This window comes from Schistocerca nitens, chromosome 1 (genome assembly GCF_023898315.1).
Source record: "Schistocerca nitens isolate TAMUIC-IGC-003100 chromosome 1, iqSchNite1.1, whole genome shotgun sequence".
NCBI classification, from domain to species: domain Eukaryota; kingdom Metazoa; phylum Arthropoda; class Insecta; order Orthoptera; family Acrididae; genus Schistocerca; species Schistocerca nitens.
In genome coordinates, this window is record NC_064614.1 from 530,904,584 (window position 1) to 530,931,370 (window position 26,787).

At 39.4% G+C, this 26,787-nt stretch overlaps 1 protein-coding gene across 1 annotated transcript in view; it reads right to left on the reverse strand.

The window, feature by feature from the left end:
• The window catches only part of LOC126259466 (ankyrin repeat domain-containing protein SOWAHA), a 433,101-nt gene extending 406,670 nt beyond the window's left edge, over nucleotides 1–26,431 (reverse strand). The window contains exons 1-2 of the mRNA XM_049956333.1: nucleotides 26,248–26,431; nucleotides 6,284–6,345 (exon numbers count right to left, since the gene is read on the reverse strand). Coding sequence (XP_049812290.1) covers nucleotides 6,284–6,345; nucleotides 26,248–26,374 — 189 coding nt within the window. The 5' untranslated portion in view covers nucleotides 26,375–26,431. The remainder of the gene's footprint in view (nucleotides 1–6,283; nucleotides 6,346–26,247) is intronic.
• Between the last annotated feature and the right edge of the window lie 356 nt (nucleotides 26,432–26,787).

Genomic DNA, 26,787 nt, shown 5'->3' on the forward strand with positions numbered 1-26,787 from the left:
CGCTATCATATAATCATACAATAAAGGATCCTTCTTTCTATGTATTCGCAATACATTACATTTGTCTATGTTAAGGGACAGTTGCCACTCCCTGCACCAAGTGCCTATCCGCTGCAGATCTTCCTGCATTTCGCTACAATTTTCTAATGCTGCAACTTCTCTGTATACTACAGCATCATCCGCGAAAAGCCGCATGGAACTTCCGACACTATCTACTAGGTCATTTATATATACTGTGAAAAGCAATGGTCCCATAACACTCCCCTGTGGCACGCCAGAGGTTACTTTAACGTCTGTAGACGTCTCTCCATTGATAACACCATGCTGTGTTCTGTTTGATAAAAACTCTTCAATCGAGCCACACAGCTGGTCAGATATTCCGTAGGCTCTTACTTTGTTTATCAGGCGACTGTGCGGAACTGTATCGAACGCCTTCCGGAAGTCAAGAAAAATAGCATCTACCTGGGAGCCAGCATCTAATATTTTCTGGGTCTCATGAACAAATAAAGCGAGTTGGGTCTCACACGACCGCTGTTTCCGGAATCCATGTTGATTCCTACATAGTAGATTCTGGGTTTCCAAAAACGACATGATACTCGAGCAAAAAACATGTTCTAAAATTCTACAACAGATCGACGTCAGAGATATAGGTCTGTAGTTTTGCGCATCTGCTCGACGACCCTTCTTGAAGACTGGGACTACCTGTGCTCTTTTCCAATCATTTGGAACCCAGCGTTCCTCTAGAGACTTGCGGTACACGGCTGTTAGAAGGGGGCAAGTTCTTTCGCGTACTCTGTGTAGAATCGAATTGGTATCCCGTCAGGTCCAGTGGACTTTCCTCTGTTGAGTGATTCCAGTTGCTTTTCTATTCCTTGGACACTTATTTCGATGTCAGCCATTTTTTCGTTTGTGCGAGGATTTAGAGAAGGAACTGCAGTGCGGTCTTCCTCTGAGAAACAGCTTTGGAAAAAGGTGTTTAGTATTTCAGCTTTACGCGTGTCATCCTCTGTTTCAATGCCATCATCATCCCGGAGTGTCTGGATATGCTGTTTCGAGCCACTTACTGATTTAACGTAAGACCAGAACTTCCTACGATTTTCTGTCAAGTCGGTACATAGAATTTTACTTTCGAATTCACTGAACGCTTCACGCATAGCCCTCCTTACGCTAACTTTGACATCGTTTAGCTTATGTTTGTCTGAGAGGTTTTGGCTGCGTTTAAACTTGGAGTGAAGCTCTCTTTGCTTTCGCAGTAGTTTCCTAACTTTGTTGTTGTACCACGGTGGGTTTTTCGCGTCGCTCACAATTTGACTTGGCACGTACCTTTCTAGAAAGCATTTTACTATTGCCTTGAACTTTTTCCATAAACACTCAACATTGTCAGTGCCGGAACAGAAATTTTCGTTTTGATCTGTTAGGTAGTCTGAAATCTGCCTTCTATTACTCTTGCTAAACAGATAAACCTTCCTCCCTTTTTTTATGTTCCTATTAACTTCCATATTCAGGGATGCTGCAACGGCCTTATGATCACTGATTCCCTGTTCTGCACTTACAGAGTCCAAAAATACGGGTCTGTTTGTTATCAGTAGGTCCAAGATGTTATTTCCACGAGTCGGTTCTCTGTTTAATTGCTCGAGGTAACTTTCGGATAGTGCACTCAGTATAATGTCACTCGATGCTCTGTCCCTACCACCCGTCCTAAACATCTGAGTGTCTCAATCTATATCTGCTAAATGGAAATCTCCACCTAAGACTATAACATGCTGAGGAAATTTATGTGGAATGTATTCCAGATTTTCTCTCAGTAGTTCTGCCACTAATGCTGCTGAGTTGGGAGGTCGGTAAAAGGAGCCAATTATTAACCTAGATTGGTTGTTGAGTGTAACCTCCACCCATAATAATTCACAGGAACTATCCACTTCTACTTCACTACAGGATAAACTACTACTAACAGCGACGAACACACCACCACCGGTTGCATGCAATCTATCCTTTCTAAACACCGTCTGTACCTTTGTAAAAATTTCGGCAGAATCTATCTCTGGCTTCAGCCAGCTTTCTGTACCTATAACGATTTCAGCTTCGGTGCTTTCTATCAGCGCTTGAAGTTCCGGTACTTTACCAACGCAGCTTCGACAGTTGACAATTACAATACCGATTGCTGCTTGGTCCCCGCATGTCCTGACTTTGTCCCGCACCCGTTGAGGCTGTTGCCCTTTGTCTACTTGCCCAAGGCCATCTAACCTAAAAAACCACCCAGCCCACGCCACACAACCCCTGCTACCCGTGTAGCCGTTTGTTGCGTGTAGTGGACTCCTGACCTATCCAGCGGAACCCGAAACCCCACCACCCTATGGCGCAAGTCGAGGAATCTGCAGCCCACATGGTCGCAGAACCGTCTCAGCCTCTGATTCAGACCCTCCACTCGGCTCTGTACCAAAGGTCCGCAGTCAGTCTTGTCGACGATGGTGCAGATGGAGAGCTCTGCTTTCATCCCGCTAGCGAGACTGGCAGTCTTCGCCAATGGTAACACCAGTTCCAGCCAGATCATCAAAGTTAAGTACTGTCGGGCTGGGCTAACACTTGGATGGGAGACCATCTGGTCTGCTGAGCGCTGTTGGCAAGCAGGGGGCACTCAGTAAACTGATGAGCTACTTCACTGAGCTCTGGTCTCTCTCATAAACTGCCATACGCCCAGGAAGGCAGTGTGCCAGCCTTGTGCTACTCCATATCCAGTGACACCTGGAGGCTGAGGATGATACAGTGGCCTGTCGGTACAGTTGGGCCTTCATGGCCTGTTTGGGCAGAGTTTAGTTTTGTTTTGACTACAAGAAGGGATCAATTGATAGGACACACCGTGGGACTTCAAGGAAATGTCATTTGGTATTGGAGATGGAGGAGGGGGGGGGGGGTGTCAGGGTAAAATTGTAGAGGGAGATCAAGGATTGACAACAGTAAGTCTGAAACTTCCTGGCAGATTAAAACTGTGTGCCGGACCGAGACTCGAACTCGGGACCTTTGCCTTTCCCGAGTTCAAGTCTCGGTCCGGCACACAGTTTTAATCTGCCAGGAAGTTTCATATCAGCGCACACTCCGCTGTAGAGTGAAAATTTCATTCTAGAAACATCCCCCAGGCTGTGGCTAAGCCATGTCTCCGCAATATCCTTTCTTTCAGGAGTGCTAGTTCTGCAAGGTTCGCAGGAGAGCTTCTGTAAAGTTTGAAAGGTAGGAGACGAGGTACTGGCAGAAGTAAAGCTGTGAGGATGGGGCGTGAGTCGTGCTTGGGTAGCTCAGTCGGTAGAGCACTTGCCCGCGAAAGGCAAAGGTCCCGAGTTCGAGTCTCGGTCCGGCACACAGTTTTAATCTGCCTGGAAATTTCATATCAGCGCACACTCCGCTGTAGAGTGAAAATTTCATTCAGTAAGTCTGTTAAAATGGATGTAGACTACAGCAGTTATGTAGACAAGAAGAAATTTGCACAGGATAGTTTAGTGTGGAGGGCTTAACTACTCCATGTCAGTTCCCAGTCTCAAGATTGCAAGAACAACTTATGCAGTACTTCTTTCATGGGTTGCCACTCCTGCATACTTACAGAGCTCAAGTGATAGGGAATTGGTGTCACCAGATGCCACTACTAACTAATTTTTTTGTGAAAGTTATACTGACTTGAATGTGTATACTGCCAATCCTTACAGAAGTGAAACACGAACATAATTTTGTAGTCTGTTCAGAACTTGAGCATTTTTCAACAGCCAGTGGAAAGATGCATGTTGAGCATAACGCAGAAGGCACAGAGAAACAAAGAAACAGTACGAGAAAAGATAGGAGTTGAGTGCTGTTATGAAACATAACTAGAGAAGAGCTGGCCACATACTGTGACGAAATGATGGAAATGGTCTAAGAATATTTTGAGTTGGCTCCCACATGATAAGAGAAGTCTTATAAGACATCTTCATGGTAGATGAACTGATAACATAAAGGAACAAACAGGACAAACTTTGCTGCAAAATGATAAATACTAAGCCCAGCAAAGACCAATATCCAGCAGTGGATGATAAATAGATGATGATGATGGTAAGATGTTCAAGATAAATTCTACTATCAATAGTTAGAAAGTACCTCACACAAGATCTAGAAAACTATAGTGACTTTCAAAGTCCAACAAGTGATATTTCACGAAGGGTGGTAAATGAGAAGTGACTTTTGTAATGTCCTTCACAAATGTCTAGAGAGGTTGCTTGCTTCAATTGTAATCAAGGAGGCGAAATGGATGGCAGATTAGATGTTACAGATTCACAAAGTAAGTCCATACACTTTGGCTCCCACAAGTTTCCAAGGCAAATATTGTGTCTCGGGATGTAAACATGCAAACTGGCGGCCTGAAACATGTGGAAAGAGTAGACACATGAAAATTAGCGAAAACCATGTGAAAAATAATGCAAACTCCATGATTTTTTTGATACTGTCTCCTTTCCCAAACAAAAATCTCATAAATCTGAGGTCATCAGTTTACTAATATTGCTAAATGACATGTTACTCATGGCTGAAATTGAATTTTGACTCGTTTCTTACAGCCAAGGTTCACATATAATCTTAAATGCCAGTTCATTTACCACATAAAGAACTATGGCTCCACAGACAAAAATATCCTAATCCCAACACACTTCTTTTTGATAACAGTTTTAGTCAGTGGAGTCACACGTCCCAAAACATTTTCGCAACAAATCATACCTAAAATGATATTTTTTTACTGATCTTCAACACTCTGCATCATCACATTAAACCATACATTTTTGTTATTAAGTATGATTACTGAAATAGCCAAATATGATACTTTAGCTTTGCAAATACACAAATCAACTATGCATCTACTAGATTTTCGTCTATCAGCCAGTCACAATGTAGAGTATGTAAGATCACACAAACCTCACTGTTCCCACATACGACTGATGGAAGATATTAAATCACTCTCCAGGAGTAGTATGATAGCTTCTTACAGAATCTCACGAACTTCCAAACAAAACATTAGCTTTCAACTTACCATTGACCACGGTCTAGATAAGAGATCAAGCTGTCTCCACAAACTTCATTCACCAACAAGTAAAAATAATACTGAAATAAATTTTTCAGTTAATAAATAGATTTTTCTTAATTAATGATTAATTTCAAGCAATTAAATAGTATTTTGCAAAATTAGACCTGACACCGGTGAAGTGATATCCTATTTGTCAATTTTAGTCGCTATTTTTGGCTATAAAAATTTGGATAAAAAATCATGGTGTACTTTGTAAGGCGTCTTGCTTTTGCACAGCTCAAATATTTGACCAATCACAATCAATTATTCACCAGTAAATCTGCATTACCAAAGATACCATTTTTAAGAAATATTAAAGCCAGAGCCTTATGTGGTGGCTTACTTTACTTTCTAAAAATGGCTCGGAGCACTATGGGACTCAACTGCTGTGGTTATCAGTCCCCTAGAACTTAGAACTACTTAAACCTAACTAACCTAAGGACATCACACACATCCATGCCCGAGGCAGGATTCGAACCTGCGACCGTAGCAGTCGCACGGTTCCGGACTGCGCGCCTAGAACCACGAGACCACCGCGGCCGGCTTACTTTACTTTCTTCAGATGTTTCTTGCCTCATGTTCCACACAATAATTGAGAACTTTCACCCTATGTACTGTGTTAAAATGGCTGAGACTGGACCTTACAAAAAACTGATCACTTTCCATGAGACTATAGTACTTTTCTCACAACAGTGAGTGTGACTTAAAGGTAGTAATGAAACAAAGAAATTCATCACAAGGTCTATATTTTAAAGAAATACATAAAATTTACAGTTTAGTTTAAAATGATATGTGGATCACATGGAAAATTTAAGTACTGAGTTTATAGTTTGTTCATATAACAATTTATTTGGATATTAAGCTATGCCTTACAACTGAAGTATGAAGATTAGTAGACTATAAAGCATTTTCTCTACAAGCCATATTTTAATAAAATCATATTCCATTCCTCTCTTGCAAAAATGATGCTTTTGCCACCTGACCCATAGCTATAACTGATCATTTTTCTCCTTTATGTATCTCTTTGTTGGTTTACTGTGGAGATGCAAGAATGTTGATTCATTTCTTTATTACTATACTATCAAGTCCCAATGCAATTCTGCTTTTTTTTGTCAGATGTCAATTTTGTGACTCAGTAATAACATGTATGTATACCAATGTTGTACAATATATATTTCTAGAAATGGTAAACGTTGGGTAACTACTTACATCCTCATTGCGCATAGTGGCAAGGTCATTTACATATTCTTTGAATAAGTTTCGTGCTTCAACTGAAAAGAAAAGAAAGAGGGTGGATATAAATTAAAAGTGCTAACCATCAATTAATGCAGTTCATTTTATTTATTTTATGTTAAAAGGTATAACATTTAAGACAATAATTCCACTAATAGGCTGTATTATTTTATCAACTAAAACATTTATATGGTACTGAAGTAATACATTTGTGGCAGTGAACAAAGGTGCAAAATAATATAAATGTTCAAGAAAGTATTCTTACAGCTCTTTGGATACACCTGTATATTATGTTTACACATTCTTATTTGCTAGTAGAAAGCTTTTAACAATAGTTTTAAAACTGCCCATCAACAAACTGTTTTCACAACCCAACAACAGTTTTACTATTGTCACAATGACTAACAAGCAAACACAGTACACACTACATTTTACAGTCACACTAATTATTACTTAATGCTGACAGAGTAGAGCATCTCAACCAGCCACAATTAACATTCTGTATCACATTTGTTCAATAACAGCATTATCTGATAACAAAAGCATTAGTCGTTACTTTACAATACAGAAATTATTGAAATACTGTGAGAAACAATAGTTTGTCACACTGTTATTGGACGTCATTAAAATCAACAGCAACAAGTACAGTAACTGCTGGAGACATCCAAAGTTTAAACTCTTGAGAAGCTGCATATGTTAAGCCCACAAAATCAGCACAGCCAGTTTTAAAATATTTGTTGGGGGCAGTCTTCCCAAGAGACTGATGACTGCCAACTAGGGACCATCCACATCAAAACTTAACCATATGACTAAACATTTTTTCATCTCTCTCTGATGCCACTACATGGAATTGTTATTGTGTTAGTCATCTCAAACAATAATAATGTCGAAACTGAATGAATCTTTCAGTCTGCACAAGAGTGAGTCCTATTTTGGATCCTTCTGGTCAATTAAAACTGTGTGTTGGACTGGGACTCGTAACTTGGAAGGTTGTTTTCCGTGGTCTGAGCTCTCACTGAGTTACAACTCAACTCACAGATTTACTTCCAACAGTACCTGTCTCCTACTTTCTGAGCTTCACGAAAGTTTTGCCGCATACCTTGCTGGACTAGCAAAGTTCAAAGTGAAGCTGTGAGCGCTGGTCATGACTCGTGCCTGGATAGCTCAGTCCGTAAAAGCACTTCGCAAAAAAGGCATGGTTCTGGGATCACATCCTGGTCCATCACACAGTTGTTATGTAATACTGGAGCTATTTTTCTACATCCATCAATGTATCCAGAACATTAGTAGTCCAAGCAGAATCGAATACAGAACCTTACCATTTTGCTGAAATTCCATGTAGATAATGGGCCAACATACTAAACAAGCTGGCTGGTGAGTCTGAGCGTTGGGGTGTGGGTGAGGGGGATGGGGAGCTTGAAGGTCACATTTTAAGTTTTCTTGGATATCCTGAAACTCGCGGCTTCTACGGAAAAGCTTTAGCAGTTTTAAGTTAAATTACGTTCAGTTCCTACTAAAAAGGTCTGGCTGATTTTTACTCTTGGACTTATAGTCTCCACGTTGTAGGATATAGAAAAATCGGAAATTATTTTAAATAAGTGTTTTAATGGAATAAAATTAATGTTGGCCGCTAAATGAAGAACACACATTTAACATGTGGACCACACTTACGTGCATTACAGACGTATTAATGGATAAATTACTTTCTGGAGGCGTAACAGGTTGGAGGGGGCGGGGATAAACGGTAGAAGCGCGAGGAAAGGTAAGTCGCCAGACTGCGTGTCATGCATTTCCCTTCTTCACAGGTCTGCAAACTGAACAGCAGGTAATTCCCTACTCTATCTTCCTCTCTATGTCACAAGAAGCAACTGCAGGGTGTTTCAAAAAGTTACACCGACACTCCGCAGCGCGCCTTATGTATAACTGGTGACGCAGTGCGTAGACATGCCCTGGGAGGGAGGGATGGGGGGGGGGGGGGGTCTGTTTATTTCATACAAAGCACATTAACACTACATGACTTGCTTATACATGTGAGTTACTTATAATACTAAGGCACGAAGAAACGCGTATGGGCAGAACCTACATAAGTATCTGCACACTGTTCTACACTGCTAGAGGGAAAATTGATTCTTAGTCTTCCTGTACGGCAGCTGTAGTGTTCTTCCGAAAAAGGTAACCTTAGTGGAGGCACTGAAACAGACATTCTCGAATAATTATTGATAGCATGTTACACGTTTGACAAGCGCTGCAGTGTGGTAAACAGTTGACAATTCCAGCATTCAACATTTTTACATAATAGTTCACCTGACAACTGCAAATTAGCGCTCATTTAATAAACTGAAGATAACTCCACTGTAGAAACATGAGGTCAGTCAAATTACTTTGTCTGCTCACATAAGGCAACTCGACAGGAAATGCTCGGGGCAAAATGAAATTCGAGCATTATATGTGGTGGGGGAAGTTGCCTTTCCTGGAAGGATGCTGCAGCTGCCGTGCCGGATGACTAAGAATCAGTTGCCCTACAAAGTGTAGACAGTGCAGAGATTTATGTAGATTCTGTTCACATGCGTGTCTCGCGCTAGTATTATTAGTTATCAGATGCGTATTCCATGTATTGTCAATGCACTTTGTGTAAAATAACCTTTCACCAAGGCACTTCTGCGCACTGCGTCACCTGTGGAGGGTGGCCATAACTATCGTGAAACACCCTGTAGTTGCTTCTTGCGACGTAATGCGGTAGACGAGGTGGAGTATCGCCTGCTTGCTCCTCAGTTTGCAGAATTATGAAGGATGGAAGTGCATGACCACAATCTGGCGACCTACCTTCCTTCGCATTTCTACTCTCCATCCAGTTACATGCCAAGAACGAGATTTATCGCTTAATGCGGCTGTACTGCACTGTGTTGTGGTACAAACATAAACTTTTTGTTCTTGACCTACTTTGTTTGACAGTAAACATCAATTTTGTACCATTAAATGAGTATTTTTAACAATTGCGATTTTTCCATCCCCCGCAACGTGGAGAAAAAATGAGCTGGGTCTCTTTTGTAAGCTATTTAATACAGTCCAATTTTGTAATGGGAAACATTTTCACTACGTGCCGCGGCTTTTCGATATATTCAAGAAAAACAATTAGTGACCTTTAAAGGCCCCCTCCCCAAACAGTAAACCTTGACACCCCACCGGTCTGGAGTTTTAGTACGTTGTTCAAGACACTCCCTTCTACTACTGCACAAAAATTTGCTACAACAAGATTTTTTCCCTATTCAACCTATTTTGGCGTTCGTTGACTGGGGTAAATATCAGGGATCAATTTTTGACCGTGGGAGACAGAGTCACAAAACTTTGCCGCAAACAATAAGTTCGCTCTTTTTGAACACAGTTGTTTATAACGATAGCTTCTACCTGTGCAACGTTTTTGGCGCTATCCAGTTTACAGCTCGAGAGAGCAGTGTACTTTAGTTACGTGTCTTGCGTGTGATCGATTATTCTTAATACAATACGGCTAAAAGATAACTTGGTTTTAACAGTGACTGGGAGGAGCAATACACACTTGTCAACCGTAGGGAAATGTCAATACGCTTAGGGACTTTCGCCTCTTTTTTTCCAAACTATAGGGACGAATTTCCGATTCCTCTGTAAAACGTTGGGACTTTTGTCTAAGAAAGAAAAATTAAAAGGTACGAAATTAAAAAAAGCAAAATTGCCAAACCGTATGTGCTGATGAGCTGCTGCCTCCTAAAGTAGAAATTTCACACGGAAGTAACATAGATACGGGAATGCTCGCTACGAGACAATCATTTTCATATGCGGTACTTCTTTGTTGCAAAGAGCGGAAATTGAAGTTGTTGCATTACAACGTAACGATTAGAAGAAAACTGGCTGCTGTTGAGGAGACCCTGACGCTGGCAACAATCGTGAATCACGCGAAGTGCTCCGAACGGGGCCGACATGCGACTACCGAAACCAGGGATCAGGCAACTTTTAGCGCGTCTGTTATCTCTGTACCATTGTTACTTCCGTTGTTACATTCTTAATCTCTCCTGCAGCGACTGTGTCTCTGTCTTTGTAGTGTGTACACATGTTGAAAATAAAGGATAAACAGCTTCCAACATCAGTTCAATTCATTTAGCCTTAACATACACAAGCTTCTAAAGACTTTTTTGAGTGGCGGGAGGGGGGGGGGATGTATCTGTAGTATTAGTATATTTTGTTATTATTGCGGCTTCAACAACGTAAAAGAATAGAAAGTAACAAAAGTGTCAGTCAAAGCCGAAAACAGAAGTTTAGACAAGTATTGGAGGAGGAAGAACAGTTTAACGGGTGTTACTAGCAGATCCCAAGGGCAGTTATCGTACTTGTTGCAGAATGTATGACATAACTTTGTGTGCTGGAAGAAGTGAACTTCCGAAAAACGCAAATCGCGATTCACACAAAAGTCTAGCGTCCGAAGCTCGAAGAGGACATCAAAGCTTCTCAAATAAGATTGGCTGCAGAGCATTCACTATCTTTGTTAACTATAGAACATAAAGGTGACTTCATAAAAAGACATTTTCGTCGATTCTAAAATTGTCCAAACACTAACAGCAACACGCTTCCCCAGTAACATTGTGAATATTTTGTTTCAAAACAGCGACTGTTCAGTGTACAAAATTTTTTCATAAAGGGGAAATGTTACTACCCAATATATCGTTATTTTTTTTTCCTCGCCAGCCAAGAATTTTTTGCGTCTGTAGAGACTTTAAATATGAATATACGGACATATCAGATGTCATGTAGGTACATAGTCGTAAATGAGATGGCAACACTGCAGCAGTATTGTTTTGTCAAATTCAGAGGAAAACCCGTGTGTTTATTGTGAAACAGTAGTGCGTCTGTTCCCAAGGAAAGTAATTAAGAACGTTATTTTTCGACAAAGCACAAAAAATCTGACAGTGAATTTACTGTTAATTCTGAATTACGAATACGTAAAAGTTGAGACATAAAATCTTAATTACCCATATAGCAAAGTGCGTTTACAAAGCCAGTCAGCAAAATAGTAACATGATAATGGGCTCTTACCAAGTCTCTTATGTTTTATCGAAAAGGGAAAAATCTTCCAATGATGGGGAAGTAGTTAAAGAAGCAATCAATGAACAGTGCCACGGAATCACTGTTCGATGGTCACGAAAATAAATCTGCATTTAGTCTATGTCTTTCAAGGGACTTCAATTGCCTCACCTAACTGTTGCTACACGTGTTGAACAGATTTCTGAAATTCTGAGTCTCAATTGTATCAGAACATGCTATGGTGTACATTTTTCGCTTCAGTTTGATGAAAGCACTGATATTTCTCATGTTGGACAGTTGTGTTCATTTATTAGAATGGTCTTTAGAGATTTTACGGTTAAAGAGTAGTTTATTAAAGTGTTGCCACCTCATGAACGTATTAGGGGAGAAGACATATTTAACGCTTTCCTGATGTTTGTGAAAAGTAGCGACTTCCCGCACTCTAAACGTGTTGTGGTAACAATCACCTTCAACGACGGAAAGATTTTATCTACGTGTGTGTCAAGTGTAAGGTGTAACTTAATGGAGCGCAGCATGAAAGAGGATGATGACAGAAACACAGGAAACAATAATTCCTGCGACTTACGACACCTGTAACGAACGCCGATCTTTTAATGTGCATGGTTTTCTCAATGTGTATTGCAAAATAAATATGGGCTACATTCGTAAGCGGTTCTTCGTCAGCACATAATTTCGAGGCGTACAACGCTTACTTGTTCTTACAATTAGTAGGAATTAAATACACACCTCGCGCTTAAGAAACTAAGCATTTACTCGCTTGGTTGCGGAATCCTTGGTTATTATAACCGTACAAAGTATGCGAGCATGCGTAAAATGTTCAATCCCGATTCTCTCGAAAACGGTTGAGAGTTGCGTCTTGCTATTTACGTATGTTTAAGCCCTAGTCGTGGCCTACACAGCCTGTCAATACGAATCAAATTGTCGAGGGGAAGTTCGTACCACCTCCATGTATGTAGCCTTGGCTCGCACAGAATCATATAAAAAGACAATAAAATAAATGGCTTGATCGGCGCAGTGGACTTGCATTTGGAAGAAGCGGCACTGAAATCCTCATACAGTCATTCTGACTTAGGTTTACAATGGATTCTCTAAACTACGACAGAATTCTTGGCCAGCCCTTTTCGATCCTTACCCTGTCCAAGAATGCGGTCTGTCTCTAATGACCTCATACTGATGGCATACGAAACTCTAATTTTCCTTCCTTCCCGAGGAAGATCCATAGCAACTCAGGAAACGTTCCCACATAGAACATTCACATCTATTCATGTGAATTCAATAGCTTCTTGACATGCATTTCTAATCCCTGCATGATTTCATACCTCAGTGTACATTTTCTGCAACATACATCATCTTCTGCCTTCTCCACAGTCACATTCTCGTAACAACTTATTGTTCCTAGGTAAAATATGTATCATACGAAGTTGTCCTTTTCCAACACTATCTCAAATTCTGCTGATCATTTCTGTCACGGTCTCTCCCAATGTCAGTATTTGTAAGACATAAATGTATTGAAAGGAGAATAGCAACCTCCACATTCTGTTACTTATGGCAATCTTATCTCTACAGAGATAGTGAGAGCCCCAATAATCAAAGCTACATATTCCGATCTTTAGTTTCCCCTTCTTCTGTTCTTTACTGCGACTGCGACAATGTGCTTCGGATGCAGTTTCAGAAACTACTACTATTACTGAGGAACTGTGCTAGTCTAATCCAAATTAAGTATTAGCCCATGTTGTTTTAACCACGTCTGGTCTTACTTTCTGTTAGAACATTTTTTTGTTTAACAAGTTGTTGTTATCCTACCTAATACTCTGCAGACAGTCTCTCTTGAAAGTTGATGTCAATTAACCTGTACAATCCATTCACCAATTCTTTCCAGTCTTCCACACTTGCAGATATGATAGCTGTATCATAGCACCGAAGTTTCACCAGTGTTTTGTATGTTTGTTTCATTTCTTTCACAGCTTACACTTCGATGGTACGAAATGAAAACCTCGTAACTCCATTTGGTTAAGTAAGCATTTGTATAGCAAATATAGTTTCTTAAAAAATAATATAAAATGATACAGAAAGTTGCTACATGTGTAACTATATGGTAGAAGCCTAGTTATATACAGGTTAGAGAAACCCATGCACTTTCAAATCTCTCTTTGATTATGGAATTACTGGTTACTGGAAACATGAGTTTTCAGAGATAGATGGAGTTATGAAGTTTTCACTGCCTACTATTGATATAGTGAAGTTCTATACAATGCAATTACAATACTTTTTTGCCACAATACAAAAACAACAACCACAGTAAAGATGGAAAACTTTAAGACGCAGCATCACACTTAGGTATGTCAGGAAATATAAACAGAAATACAAACAATCAATGTACTTCTAGTTATAAAATATATATCTTCCATTATCTCTGTGTGGTATGTGAAACCATTACGAATTCTTAGCAAAAAATTGAGTTAAGCACAGTTCTTAGCCATTAATAAATGAAGCATATGATGATCACAGCAAAAGGCTGCATTGGGCATGCTATCTACTAAATATTTCTGAAAACTGCATACCCACAATGCACAGCCCAATGAAAAATTCAAAGGACATTTAGCATAGACCATTAACAAGCCTGGAGAGAGATAGTGTACAGATAAGTTCAGTAGCACTCTCCAGTGATCTCCATCACCTACACACCGGATGACACAATTAGCATTTTTGACAAATATCACTTCAGCATGCCCTATGTTGCCACATCTTAAATACACTGATCACAAATTGGCAGCTTGCACTCTTAACTGATGTAACTGGATAACTGCCTAAGTGTGATGAGTTGGGATGCTGTTGAATAAAGCATGTGATATTGACTCCCAAATACTCGGATAATCTGAATGGAAACAATTACATCAAGTTGTTTTTAGAGCCTGTGGTACCACCCTTCAGGTGCAAGCAAAAACTAAAATTTCAGCAGGAAAATGCCTGGCCACATGTAGGTAGGATTTTACATGTCTACTTCCCTCACCAACAAGTTTGTCTGACATGTCATTCATCATGTATGTTTGGAACATCGTTGGTCAAGCATTTTGTTTGTCATATATATATATAATAGAAGGAAACATTCCACGTGGGAAAAATATATCTAAAAACAAAGATGATGTGACTTACCGAACGAAAGCGCTGGCAGGTCGATAGACACACAAACAAACACAAACACACACACAAAATTCAAGCTTTCGCAACAAACTGTTGCCTCATCAGGAAAGAGGGAAGGAGAGGGAAAGACGACAGGATGTGGGTTTTAGGGAGAGAGTAAGGAGTCATTCCAATCCCGGGAGCGGAAAGACTTACCTTAGGGGGAAAAAAGGACGGGTATACACTCGCATGAACACACACATCCATCCGCACATACACAGACACAAGCATATATATATATATATAGTTGCTGGTTCTGACCCACATGGAATAGTTTCCAGTTTGCCACGATTTAGGAAGTGGGCTAGTATCAGCACTGTGTCACCCTCTCCCTGAATGAAGGATATGAGTTTATTGCAGCTTCTGCTTCTACCAGAATGGTGTTTAGGCTCTTTTCATCCACCTGAAAGTGACCAAGCCTATCATTTGTTCCCATCAGCCTCAGCTCCAAAACACACACACACACACACACACACACAGATATATATATATATATATAGAGAGAGAGAGAGAGAGAGAGAAGCAGAAGCTGCAATAAACTCATATCCTTCATTCAGGGAGAGGGTGACACAGTGCTGATACTAGCCCACTTCCTAAATCGTGGCAAACTGGAAACTATTCCATGTGGGTCAGAACCAGCAACTAGGAAGTATCTTGCCAACGAGTTCCAATTGAGACAAAAAGGTTAAAGAAGACATTTGATGTAGATGGAAAAACAGATATCTCCAGCTGCTAAGAAGTTACCATGAGGCTAAGGGATATCCCTCAAAAAGAAAGTCAACGAATGGAGATGATGAAACTTCCTGGCAGATTAAAACTATGTGCCCGACCGAGACTCGAACTCGGGACCTTTGCCTTTCAATAATGGAGATGATGTTCTACTTCAGGGGAATATCAAACCCAAACACTTGCGTAACAGAGCAGTGATGCAAGATTTCGCCATGGCAGAGACAACACAAGAAGATGCATCATTCTATGGCAGCCAGATGGAAAAAAGATCTGTTGGCCACCTCAGCTTGTCATCCACCTTCAGATGGACCAGGATTGAGAGGACATTAGGGAATATGGAACTTTTTCACCATTTGTTGGTTTTTTATAGAAAACTGTAGGGTGTGATGCCTTCTGAAGCACAGGTGTGACACAAAAATAGTAACTGTAATGGATGTTATGAAAAAAACTGCATGTTTGGTGAAGTTATGGTGTTGAATTCCTTTAAATAGTAATAAGTAGCAACATTGGCTGCGCACTTTCAAGGAACACATCCTGACATTTAGCTTGAGCAATTTAGGAAACCGTGGAAAACCTAAGTTTGGACAGCTGGCCACATACATGTATGAGACTCCTCTGCATTTCATACATAAACATTTAGCAGAGGGTTCACAGAACCACTTTAAGACTGTTACTTGACCGCTCCACTTTCAAAGAACACATGCCTTGTGGGAGTCAACAAAATATTCTTGCACGTGGGGCATAAAGTTTGTGACTGGAATTTCATGAAAGACCTTGCCACAGCAAAAAATGCATTTCTATTAAATATTCCACCCAAATTCATTTAACACACCTGTGACACTCTGCCCTCTGTTTTGCAATAATTCAGAATGAGCTGCTCTCCTTTGAACTTTTTGGATCTCCTCCATCAACCCTACAAGGTAAGGATCCCATACCATGCAGCAACACTTCAGGAGATGACAGGGAAGTGAGTGTATGCAGTCTCTTCAGTAGCCATAAAGATGATACCCAGAATGCCAAGACAGAAAGCAGTTGGCAAATTTGAAAAAACATGAATGCAAACTTGGCTGATTGTGTCATACAGCAAATTTGCCCCCAATGTTTTTAGAAAAACCATGGGAAACCTCTATCATGGCATACTACATGACTCAGTAAAGAAACAAAACAAAAAAAAAAAAATTGCTGTAGTGTTAGAACGAAAGAGTAGCTAAAAATGATAAAGTATGTAGGTGTATACACAGAACATCATGATAAAACAGTATGGCAGTACAGACAAATCGGAAACAATAATGTGTCAAAAAGCACAACAAACTGTGTAGCAATTTGCCCAATGGTTGAAACAGTGGTAGGAACTATGACTACACAAAAAAGACTGTATGACATTACTGATTGGAAGATCCCATATGGGGTTGTTTGGGTACCTGGTGCAAGAACTGTATTTGACAACATTTCAATGACTCACATGTCAATGAAGATGAGATGAAATGATAAGGAAAACACAGTGCTCCAGTGAAGAAACTCTCTGACCCGACTGGGAATTCAAACCAGAACTCTGTGATATAGAGGCAATGATGATAGCCCCTTGCCAATGAGCTTCAGGCTAGAGACACTAGGTTGAACCATACAACATACTTTTATAACTTTTGAAAAGAAGTGTCTCAGAAGATCTACTGCTATTTTAGCCCTGAAGGAAATACAGTAATCTTGATCACCAATATTATTTTTGTTAACGTATCATTACGTGTATTCATTATGTGTATCGGGCTATCACCATCATCAGATCAGTTAAAGCCATATGCAGTACTTTGTCACCTGCTACTGCAGTAACGCAACACTCCCCCCCCCCCCCCTTCAGCTAATTGTGGTTGAAATAATGTGGAATTTGCTGTGGGATCCTCAGACTTCAAGAAGAATATAATAATTCCAATCCCAAAGAAAGCAGGTGCTGACAGATGTGAAAATTACCAAACAGTTTAATAAGTCATGGATGCAAAATACTAACGCGAATTCTCTAGAGACGAATGGAAAAACTGGTAGAAGCCGACCTCGGGGAAGATCAGTTTGAATTCCATAGAAATATTGGAACACGTGAGGCAATACTGACCCTACGACTTATCTTAGAAGCTAGATTAAGGAAAGACAAACCTACGTTTCTAGCGTTTGTAGACTTACAGAAAGCTTTTGACAATGTTGACTGGAATACTCTCTTTCAAATTCTGAAGGTGGCAGGGGTAAAATACAGGGAGCGAAAGGCTATTTACGATTTGTACAGAAACCAGATGGCAGTTATAAGAGTCGAGGGGCATGAAAGGGAAGCAGTGGTTGGAAAGGGAGTGAGACAGGGTTGTAGCCTATCCCCGATATTATTCAATCTGTATATTGAGCAAGCAGTGAAGGAAAGAAAAGAAAAATTCGGAGTAGGTATTAAAATCCATGGAGAAGAAAGAAAAACTTTGAGGTTCGCCGATGACAATGTAATTCTGTCAGAGACAGCAACGGACTTGGAAAAGCAGTTGAACGGAATGGACAGTGTCATGAAAGGAGGGTTTAAGATGAACATCAACAAAAGCAAAACGAGGATAATGGAATGTAGTCGAATTAAATCGGGTGATGCTGAGGGCATTAGATTAGGAAATGAGACACTTAAAGTAGTAAAGGAGTTTTGCTATTTGGGGAGCAAAATAACTGATGATGGTCGAACTAGAGATGATATAAAATGTAGACTGGCAATGGCAAGGAAAGCGTTTCTGAAGAAGAGAAATTTGCTAAAATCGAGTATAGATTTAAGTGTCAGGAATTCGTTTCCGAAAGTATTTGTATGGAGTGTTGCCATGTATGGAAGTGAAACATGGACGATAACTAGTTTGGACAAGAAGAGAATAGAAGCTTTTGAAATGTGGCGCTACAGAAGAATGCTGAAGATTAGATGGGTAGATCACATAACTAATGAGGACGCATTGAATAGAATTGGGGAGAAGAGAAGTTTGTGGCACAACTTGACTAGAAGAAGGGATCGGTTGGTAGGACATGTTCTGAGGAATCAAGGGATCACCAATTTAGTATTGGAGGGCAGCATGGAGGGTAAAAATCGTAGAGGGAGACCAAGAGATGAATACACTAAACAGATTCAGAAGGATATAGGTTGCAGTAGGTACTGGGAGATGAAGAAGCTTGCACAGGATGAGTAGCATGGACAGCTGCATCAAACCAGTCTCAGGACTGAAGACCACAACAACAACAACAACATCATCATGGAATATTCCTCCTCCTGCTCCTACAGATTCATGAAGGTCTGATAGGTGGCAGCACTATACGTACCCTACAAAATAGCATCTGTAATGGAAGTGTGTTCCAGACAGAGAACTGTCATTGAGCTCAACACAACAAGATCTCACAAATCTGTCTGATCTCCAGTGTACCAGCCAGCCACACACAGCTGTGATTCCTGCAATGTTGGAACATGTGGACAATCTCATCTGAGGTGACTGATGGACCACAATCAAACACCTCACTGTGCACCCGAGAGGAGTTCATAAAACTTCACTGAACTGTTTTTCCTCAAACACCATTCAGCCCGAATTTGGCACCTTCCCACTTCCATCTGTTCGGCCCAATTGAGGATGCACTCTACAGGAAGTAGTACGTGGATGACGGGGAGGCTATTGACGCAGCAAAACCTTTGCTCTGATGTCAGCCAGTGGAATGGTACCATGAGGGCACATAGACCCTCCCAGAAGGGTGATGTAAGGCCGTCGCATTGAATGGAGATTATGTTAAAAAATAGGCTTTTGTAGCCAAAAGAGTGGGGAATAGTGTGATGTATTAGAATCCTGAATAAAAATCAACCTGTTTTCAGAAAAAAATGTTGTGCATTACTTACTGAACACACCTCAAACATTCTGGTAGACCATCAGTTCCCAAACTTTTGATGCTAAATTAAGTAAACTCATGTAAGAATTGAACATTACTGAATATAAGACGAAATAAATCTCGGGTGAACAGCCTGAAGATGTACATCAGCGCACATGATGATGGCAACGTGGTTGATTGCCGAAATATTGTGTCCTATGCACACTCATACCAGGCTGTTCACCCGAGATTTATTTTGTCATAAAATACACCTGGAGTAATTGAAGAATCACAGTACTGAATATAAGCTTGAAGGCAAAGAGTTCTAACGTCAATCAGCCACATGACCCACTTGATAAGTTGGCTTTCTTAGGAAATTAAGCTCCTCGAAATTTAAACTGTCACAAGACTATGCAAGATGCAGACTGATGTCTATTAGCGGGGCTATTTTTAATAAGATTTCTTAATCCTATGAAGCCAAATTGTTGATCCCTGTATCATGAACTGAATGCATTCTCATGTCACACACCACATTTCTTTCACACTGTGACTGGTCAGAGATCCCAAGATACGCAGAGGGGGAGAGAGCGGGGCAGGAGGGGGGGGGGGGAGTGAGACAAACTGTTCATTATTATGGCCCAATTTGAACCACCTCAGGAGTTATTTATTTGTAAGGGAAGATAACAATTGTATCAAAAACAATATCCTTGTCTTCCATTCAATTCAGGAAGCAAATTTATTTACTTGGGTATTACTCCCTTGAAATAACTGGAAGAATACCCCCATCTGTCGATCAATGTTAAAGGTATTCATGTACTACTTGTGGATGTTTAAATTAACTGGGTGTTGGGAGTGCCGCTTCAGCTTCAGGAAGCCATGATTTATTGAAAAAAAGTATGAATTCCTACATACGAGCTAGGAAACTACACCCCAAAATTTTTAGATACGAATAAAAAATGGTGGCCACTACAAACAATGCTGGAAAACCATCAGGCATTCACAGACTAAAACAAGCAGATTTTGTTAAAAAATGGAGGAGGACGATGACGACAAGGTTAAGTGTTTAATGTCCCTTGACAACGAGATCGTTAGACACGGAGCACAAGCTTGGATTGGGATAAGGATGGAGAAGGAAAGTGGCTGTGCCCATTCAAAGGAAACATCCTAGTATTTGTTTTAAGCAATTTAAGGAAATTGCAGAAAATCTAAATCAGGACGTCTGGACGCAGGTTTGAACTGTCATCCTCCCAAATGCAAATTCAGTGTACTAGCCACTACACTACTCCACTCCGTTTTTGTTAAAAAACATGACTACTTTTTGACAAAGCATATGCAAATGCTTAGAATATCATTACCTTTAAAGAAGATAAATAGTTTCTGATCAACCAACAGTGGAAAGAACTCAAGGATTTATGCACAGAACTGATTACTAATTACTTGAGAAGGACAGAAAAGCAACTGAGTGAGGAGAGGCAGCTGGGAGGAGGTGAGTGCAAAGAAAATGTAAAATTCAAGATTTTGACAAATTATTTACTTATAAATTCACAACATATATACATTTTAAAAAAAGAAAATAAAATCCACCACTAATTTAATGCTGATATTTTTACTAAGATTTTGATTCCAGAGTGAGATTTTCACTCTGCAGCGGGGTGTGCGCTGATATGAAACTTCCTGGCAGATTAAAACTGTGTGCCAGACCGAGATTCGAACTCGCAATATCCTTTCTTTCAGGAGTGCTAGTTCTGCAAGGTACACAGGAGAGCTTCTGTTAAGTTTGGAAGGTAGGAGACGAGGTACTGGCAGAAGTAAAGCTGTGAGGACGGGGCATGTGTCGTGCTTGGGTAGCTCAGTTGGTAGAGCACTTGCCCGCGAAAGGCAAAGGTCCCAAGTTCGAGTCTCGGTCCGGCACACAGTTTTAATCTGCCAGGGAGTTTCAACATTTTGATTGTTCAACATCCAATTGCTTAGAACATTATCCTCGTTTTTTCTCAAACGAACTTGTCAAATTGTTGATAGAAAGTACAAGAAATGCTGAATCACTAGAGTTTGAGGAAATTAAAAGGACATCAAGTGATAAGAGTCTCAAAAATTCCATTGCCACAAATAAAAGGCAAGAGGGCTTCAATCAGTAATGACTCCTAAGCTTGCAACAGCACCAGATACAAAATATAGGTAGGATCAGCGAAAAGACAGCACTTTACATCCTGATAGCTACCAAGTACTAGGTCAAGGTATTGAAGAACAGGAGTTCTATTTAAAATTCCCAAGAGAAACTCTGAGAGAAAAAGGCTATTTATTTCCATTTTCCTTGCCAGTGTGTATTTCAGAGTGATTCTCTGACACTTCTGCAACCAAAGCACCATACAGGGTTTTCATTTATGACACTTGTCTCCTGAAATTACACACAACATAGTTTTTGCGCAAAGGAGCCAAATTAGCAGGTAGCACAAAGGGAAAAAAATGAAAAATAAGAACTCACAAGTATACACAGTTTTTTTTAATGGTGGTGGTAGGGGGGGGGGGGGGGAGCTACAGAAACAAGATAAGTGAGGAGCAAGTTTTGCTAAGGCCCAATAAATCTCATTTCAGGATACATATAAAAATCACATTTAAGAAGTAATATGAGCTGATAGTTATAGTATGCTGTGCAGAAACCTCTGAGCAAATTCATATCAGTCAGAAGGCTTTCTTTAATAGGTATTGTTCTTCAAGTTGAGCCCTCTGGGTATCCCTTAGGGACCAAAACGTATTTCAAACTTGTCACTACTATCACCCTTTTCTCTTCCATTCTCAATTTCAAAGTTCATGGCCCAGTCAATTTCAGGACTATCTCACATTTTCAAACAGAGAACAAATACACCTTTACGTCAAATGGGGCTCAGAGGTATATAAACTGAGTAAGAGAGAGATAGAGACAAGTGGAAGGAGACAGAGTAAAGTAAGCATTAAGCACATACGACTGATAAGAAGCAAGTATATAATGGAATCAGCTAAGGGATGTATCATACAGTAGTGTGTTTCCCTGCAGCGGGGATCAATTGAATGGCTGTTTGATGATATGCATTCCCTTATGCTGAGACTTGCATGGTGGTTAAATATGTTATAGATAGTTGAACAAGAAGACATATAAATCATGTGTACACTAAATCAATTTTTCTTTGGTAAGGTCAATGATACGTTCACAACAATCATACATCTTAAACATACGATACAGAGCTAATTCGTGCAGTCTCTCAGTAACATAATACTATGCAGACAAGAGACAGGTGTGGGTAATATATGGAGTACAACAATGTCAATGAAGGAAATGTGATCCTACTTAAGAATGCTTTATGACAATGTGATGCACTATGCACAATATCTACTACAGATTTGACAGAACATATGCTGTTCTACCCAAGTGTAAGGAAGGAGAGGCACAAAGCAGTCAATCAAAATCCCATTAGCTTTTATTAGTCTTGAAAATCTACGTTTTGGCTATAAATAGCCATCTTCAGTACATTTTCATTACAATTCAACAGACTTGCAGAAATTCATGTCATCATATGCTCTTATAGGTGTATAGGCAGAAGTGACTGCTGTGTGCTTCTCCTTCCTTATAGTCTACAGTTGCTGTGCACTATGGTTTCTGATGAAATCAAGTGGTGTCTCTAGCAAGGGACATGTGCCACCACTCTTTCCTCTAATCGAAAAAAATCATCCTTGCAAACCAAACCAGCATCTTATATCACTATACAGACAGATGTATCAATTCAGTATTAGTTTAAGACAGTCAGAACATTGTTATGATGTCTCAAAACTATTTCACCATTTGCCACTATTCTCTTGTAACTAAAAAAGCCAGATGGTTCTAGGCTCTGAAAAATTCCCACAGTATTCTATCATCAATATGCATTGTTCTGTTCGTATCACCAATCAAAGTCAGCCTGTGAATGTAGTAACTGTTCTCATGTAATTAATGTTACTGGGTTGCCAGCAACAGTTATTAAATCTGGTGTAAGGTATATTCTCTCAGTTAAGGGCAACGTAGCTATCAGTCATGAAGTAGCAGCATTAGTACATCTGATGATTAATAAACAAGATTTTTCAGTAGCTTTGGCTTTTATTTTGAAAGAAACTGTACTCTGCTTCCTACACCCCCCTATAATTTCATAAAATTAGTGCAAGTTCCCCTCCCACCTCAAATGAATATATTGGGAACAATCTTGGTTCTAATCCAAGGAAATTTACACCAGGTTGCCATATATTCAGTATGTATATTTTTACTTAAGTTCAGCACAAATAACAATACAGTTATCTAAGTTAAGTACTTCAAAGGCAGATAATTATGAACTGATTAGTTTCTTTCACAGAGAATCACCATGAAATAAACAAAGAATGATTTCTACACTAATTTTTCTCAGTTCCAAACTACTGGCTGTTTGAACTGATACTTCATTACTACATCTAGACACACCAGTTCAAGAAAAATCTGATTACTGCAAACATTTGCCTTTTCCAAACTTTGATGTCATAGTTTATTTTAAAAATATGAATCAATATTGTAGAGAAAAGCATCGTAATGACACAGCAAAATGCTCTAGACTGGTGAAAATGTGGATATTTCATGACAGACACTGAAACAATGCTGCACCTAATTTCATAATCATCAGTTCAGAAAACATATATACTGATCAGGAAGAATAAGAAGAATAACAAAGGGTATAACTGTCATGGAGGAAACATACTTCCATGCTGTATGAACTGGGGATACAGAACCAACATTATACTTCAGTATAGATGAACTTCCGTTTTATTTTAGTCTCAATAAAGCAACACCTGGAAAGACTATATCAGACAAGGAACAAAAGTTCTGGAGATAACCACTCTCAGTGAATGTTATGAAAGAGAATCTCAGTGTAAACAACAGTATCAGGTCCTTCTCAGTCAGTCAATTTGCATGAGCAATGTCATTAATTAAAATGTGGCAGAAATTCAGTTTTGAAAATGTGACACAAAAACACTCGAAGCAAACTGTGAGAACTAAGTACATTAACCACAGCAACATACACAGCTTAAAAGGCAACAGTATTAACCTTCTGCACAGAATTTCATCTCAGTTGGAAAAATGTTAATTTCATGTTGATACATATCGCTTTAATAAGATATCTCTCTCATGAAAACCACATGTGATGTGAAAACAAGGAGTGGTGCAGACAGTAAGATACGATACACAACATACTTGAAGTTACAGAACAAAACTGTTCTTACTTGCACAACAGGATAGGATCACTAATAGGCAGTGATGTATGTGGGGACCATAATTAATCAACAATAATCACAAAACTAGAAAATGGAATTGAAAAGCCTCAGTTCTGTATGGCTGTGGTTTGCAGGTTACCATTCTTTGCAGCACTACTAGCACTCTGGGTCTTTACCTCTATCATTTATTAGGAATCAGCAGCCCCCTTTCTTGTGTGCATAAATGTAACTAACAGGTTGAAACTGAAAACTACGCAATACACATTACACAAATTATGCGAATCTAACTGATGACAGTATCGTATTTACCACAATTTAAACACTGCACATAATACCAAATGATCTTGAACAATCATTGAATTGCATTAGCAGGTATGTGAGAACATGAAAAGACCTAAAAAAGTAGATCACTGTATTTACACACAACTCCTGCTTTTACTGCTTTCTTGTCACCTGCAATGCACTACTGCTAATTGTTACCTGGTGCATGGAGCAAAACATCATGTCACATTTTTCATTCCTCTCAGTGTAACATAATAAGATGTTAAAGTGATCTGACAATCCATCAATCAACTAGCTAAATTCTTGCTGTTGTGGGTACAATAGAAAGAAAAGTTCAACTAAATGTAGGGCCTACAGAATGTTGCTGGTTTTCCAGTTTATGATTTATAAGATATATTCACTACTAAAAAATAAATAACTATATAAAACCAAAGAAAATCGATAAACTTTATACTCTACACATATAAAGTTTCTGCACTAAAACATGCAACACCACATGGCTCTAGACAGCTTATATCAGGTAAATAAGAATGAATACGGAAAGCTACTTCTATATATTTGTTGGTAATGTATATTAATGGACATATAAAAAAATGATTGTCAGATGAAGTATAGAAATGATAAATACGCAAAAGTCAATGGTAAAGAGCAATGCACTTATGGAGGAACAATTTCTCTGCAGGTCTATAGGGACAAAAACGGAAAATTATGACATTGTGGACACGGTGAAATTAAGACTGAAGAGAATCAAACAGTAACAATGGACTACAAACAAAAGGATTCAACAACAATCTTTCTTTAACAGGCAAACCACACACAGTAACATAAGAGAATGTTGTCATGTAAATTGTGAGGCAGTGAATGTGCATTTGAAAATGGAACTCTACATCCTATACAGCTCCCCTGTGAATTAGCTTGAGGAATGACTAAAACACAATAAACTGCTTTCTCAGAAAGTTCTGCATCCAATTTTATTAGGTTCTTTAGAAATTTGTGCCCGAGGCGACAGACAGTAGCCAGACATTGACTTTTTAGACAATGTGTAAAGCTACAAATTTTGTAAACTATCACGAGAATACATTATAAGAATGAAAATGTATTGCTTTATCAGTTATGTTTTGCAGCACTGTCCAGTTTTCAGACGCTTTTGGTAAATACTCGTATGAGTGCTGAGCAAAGCTTCAAAACAGAAGTGGGAAGCATTTCAGCATCATACGTCAAGCATATTTCACTTTGTAACTGAATTACAGCACACTTTTGTAATATGTTTGGTATTTAAGGTTCTTTCGTAGCATTACGGAATCACCACCAATGCTTACAATTTCATGGAAACATACTTCAAGCTTTGTTTACTACCATAGCACACGCCCAGTCGGTAACATAACCTTAAACATCGACATTTCTCGCAACAAATTAACTGTGTTTATTTTGTTGTCACGCGGTAATTCGATAATTATCAGATCCCTGTTCACATATTACCAAATTCTGATATACAATTAGAAGCACTCCCACGAAATGTTTGTAAATAAACAATTAAAACGACTGTCACTTTCCTGGCACAACACTACACAATGATGTCAACATACCTCTTGTTTCCGGATCGGTCAGAAATGGTTTAAAATATTTTACGAGTTCATGATTTGTTACTTTACCACCATGATCTAGCATAAAACTTTTTATCGCTTCTTTCGAAAGTTCACTTGGACCTGCCATTTTGCTATCAAAATAATACCAGGTGGTTGCTACAGGTGTAAACAGTTATCGACTCACACTTCCATCGACAGTTGTAAACATACTATCGACTATCGACCGTTGCCAGATCACAGATGATTCAAACGACATTGAACGCGTTAAGTTATATTGTACCTGTAATTGTTCATGAAACGCAACATTCGATAATGAATGGACAAACCAAGAGGTGATAGTATCCTAAATGATAAAATGATTGTTTCTGTACAACAGGACGGTTGATACTTTTCTCGTAGATGCTTTAACTCTGTCTCACTGAATGTTAGCTACAGCGCAAGCTTACGATTTTTTATCTTTTACGCTGACAGACTAACGCTCCGCTGGCACTGTGATAGTTAGACATACAGAGACCTGACATAATGCAACAAAGGAGCTAA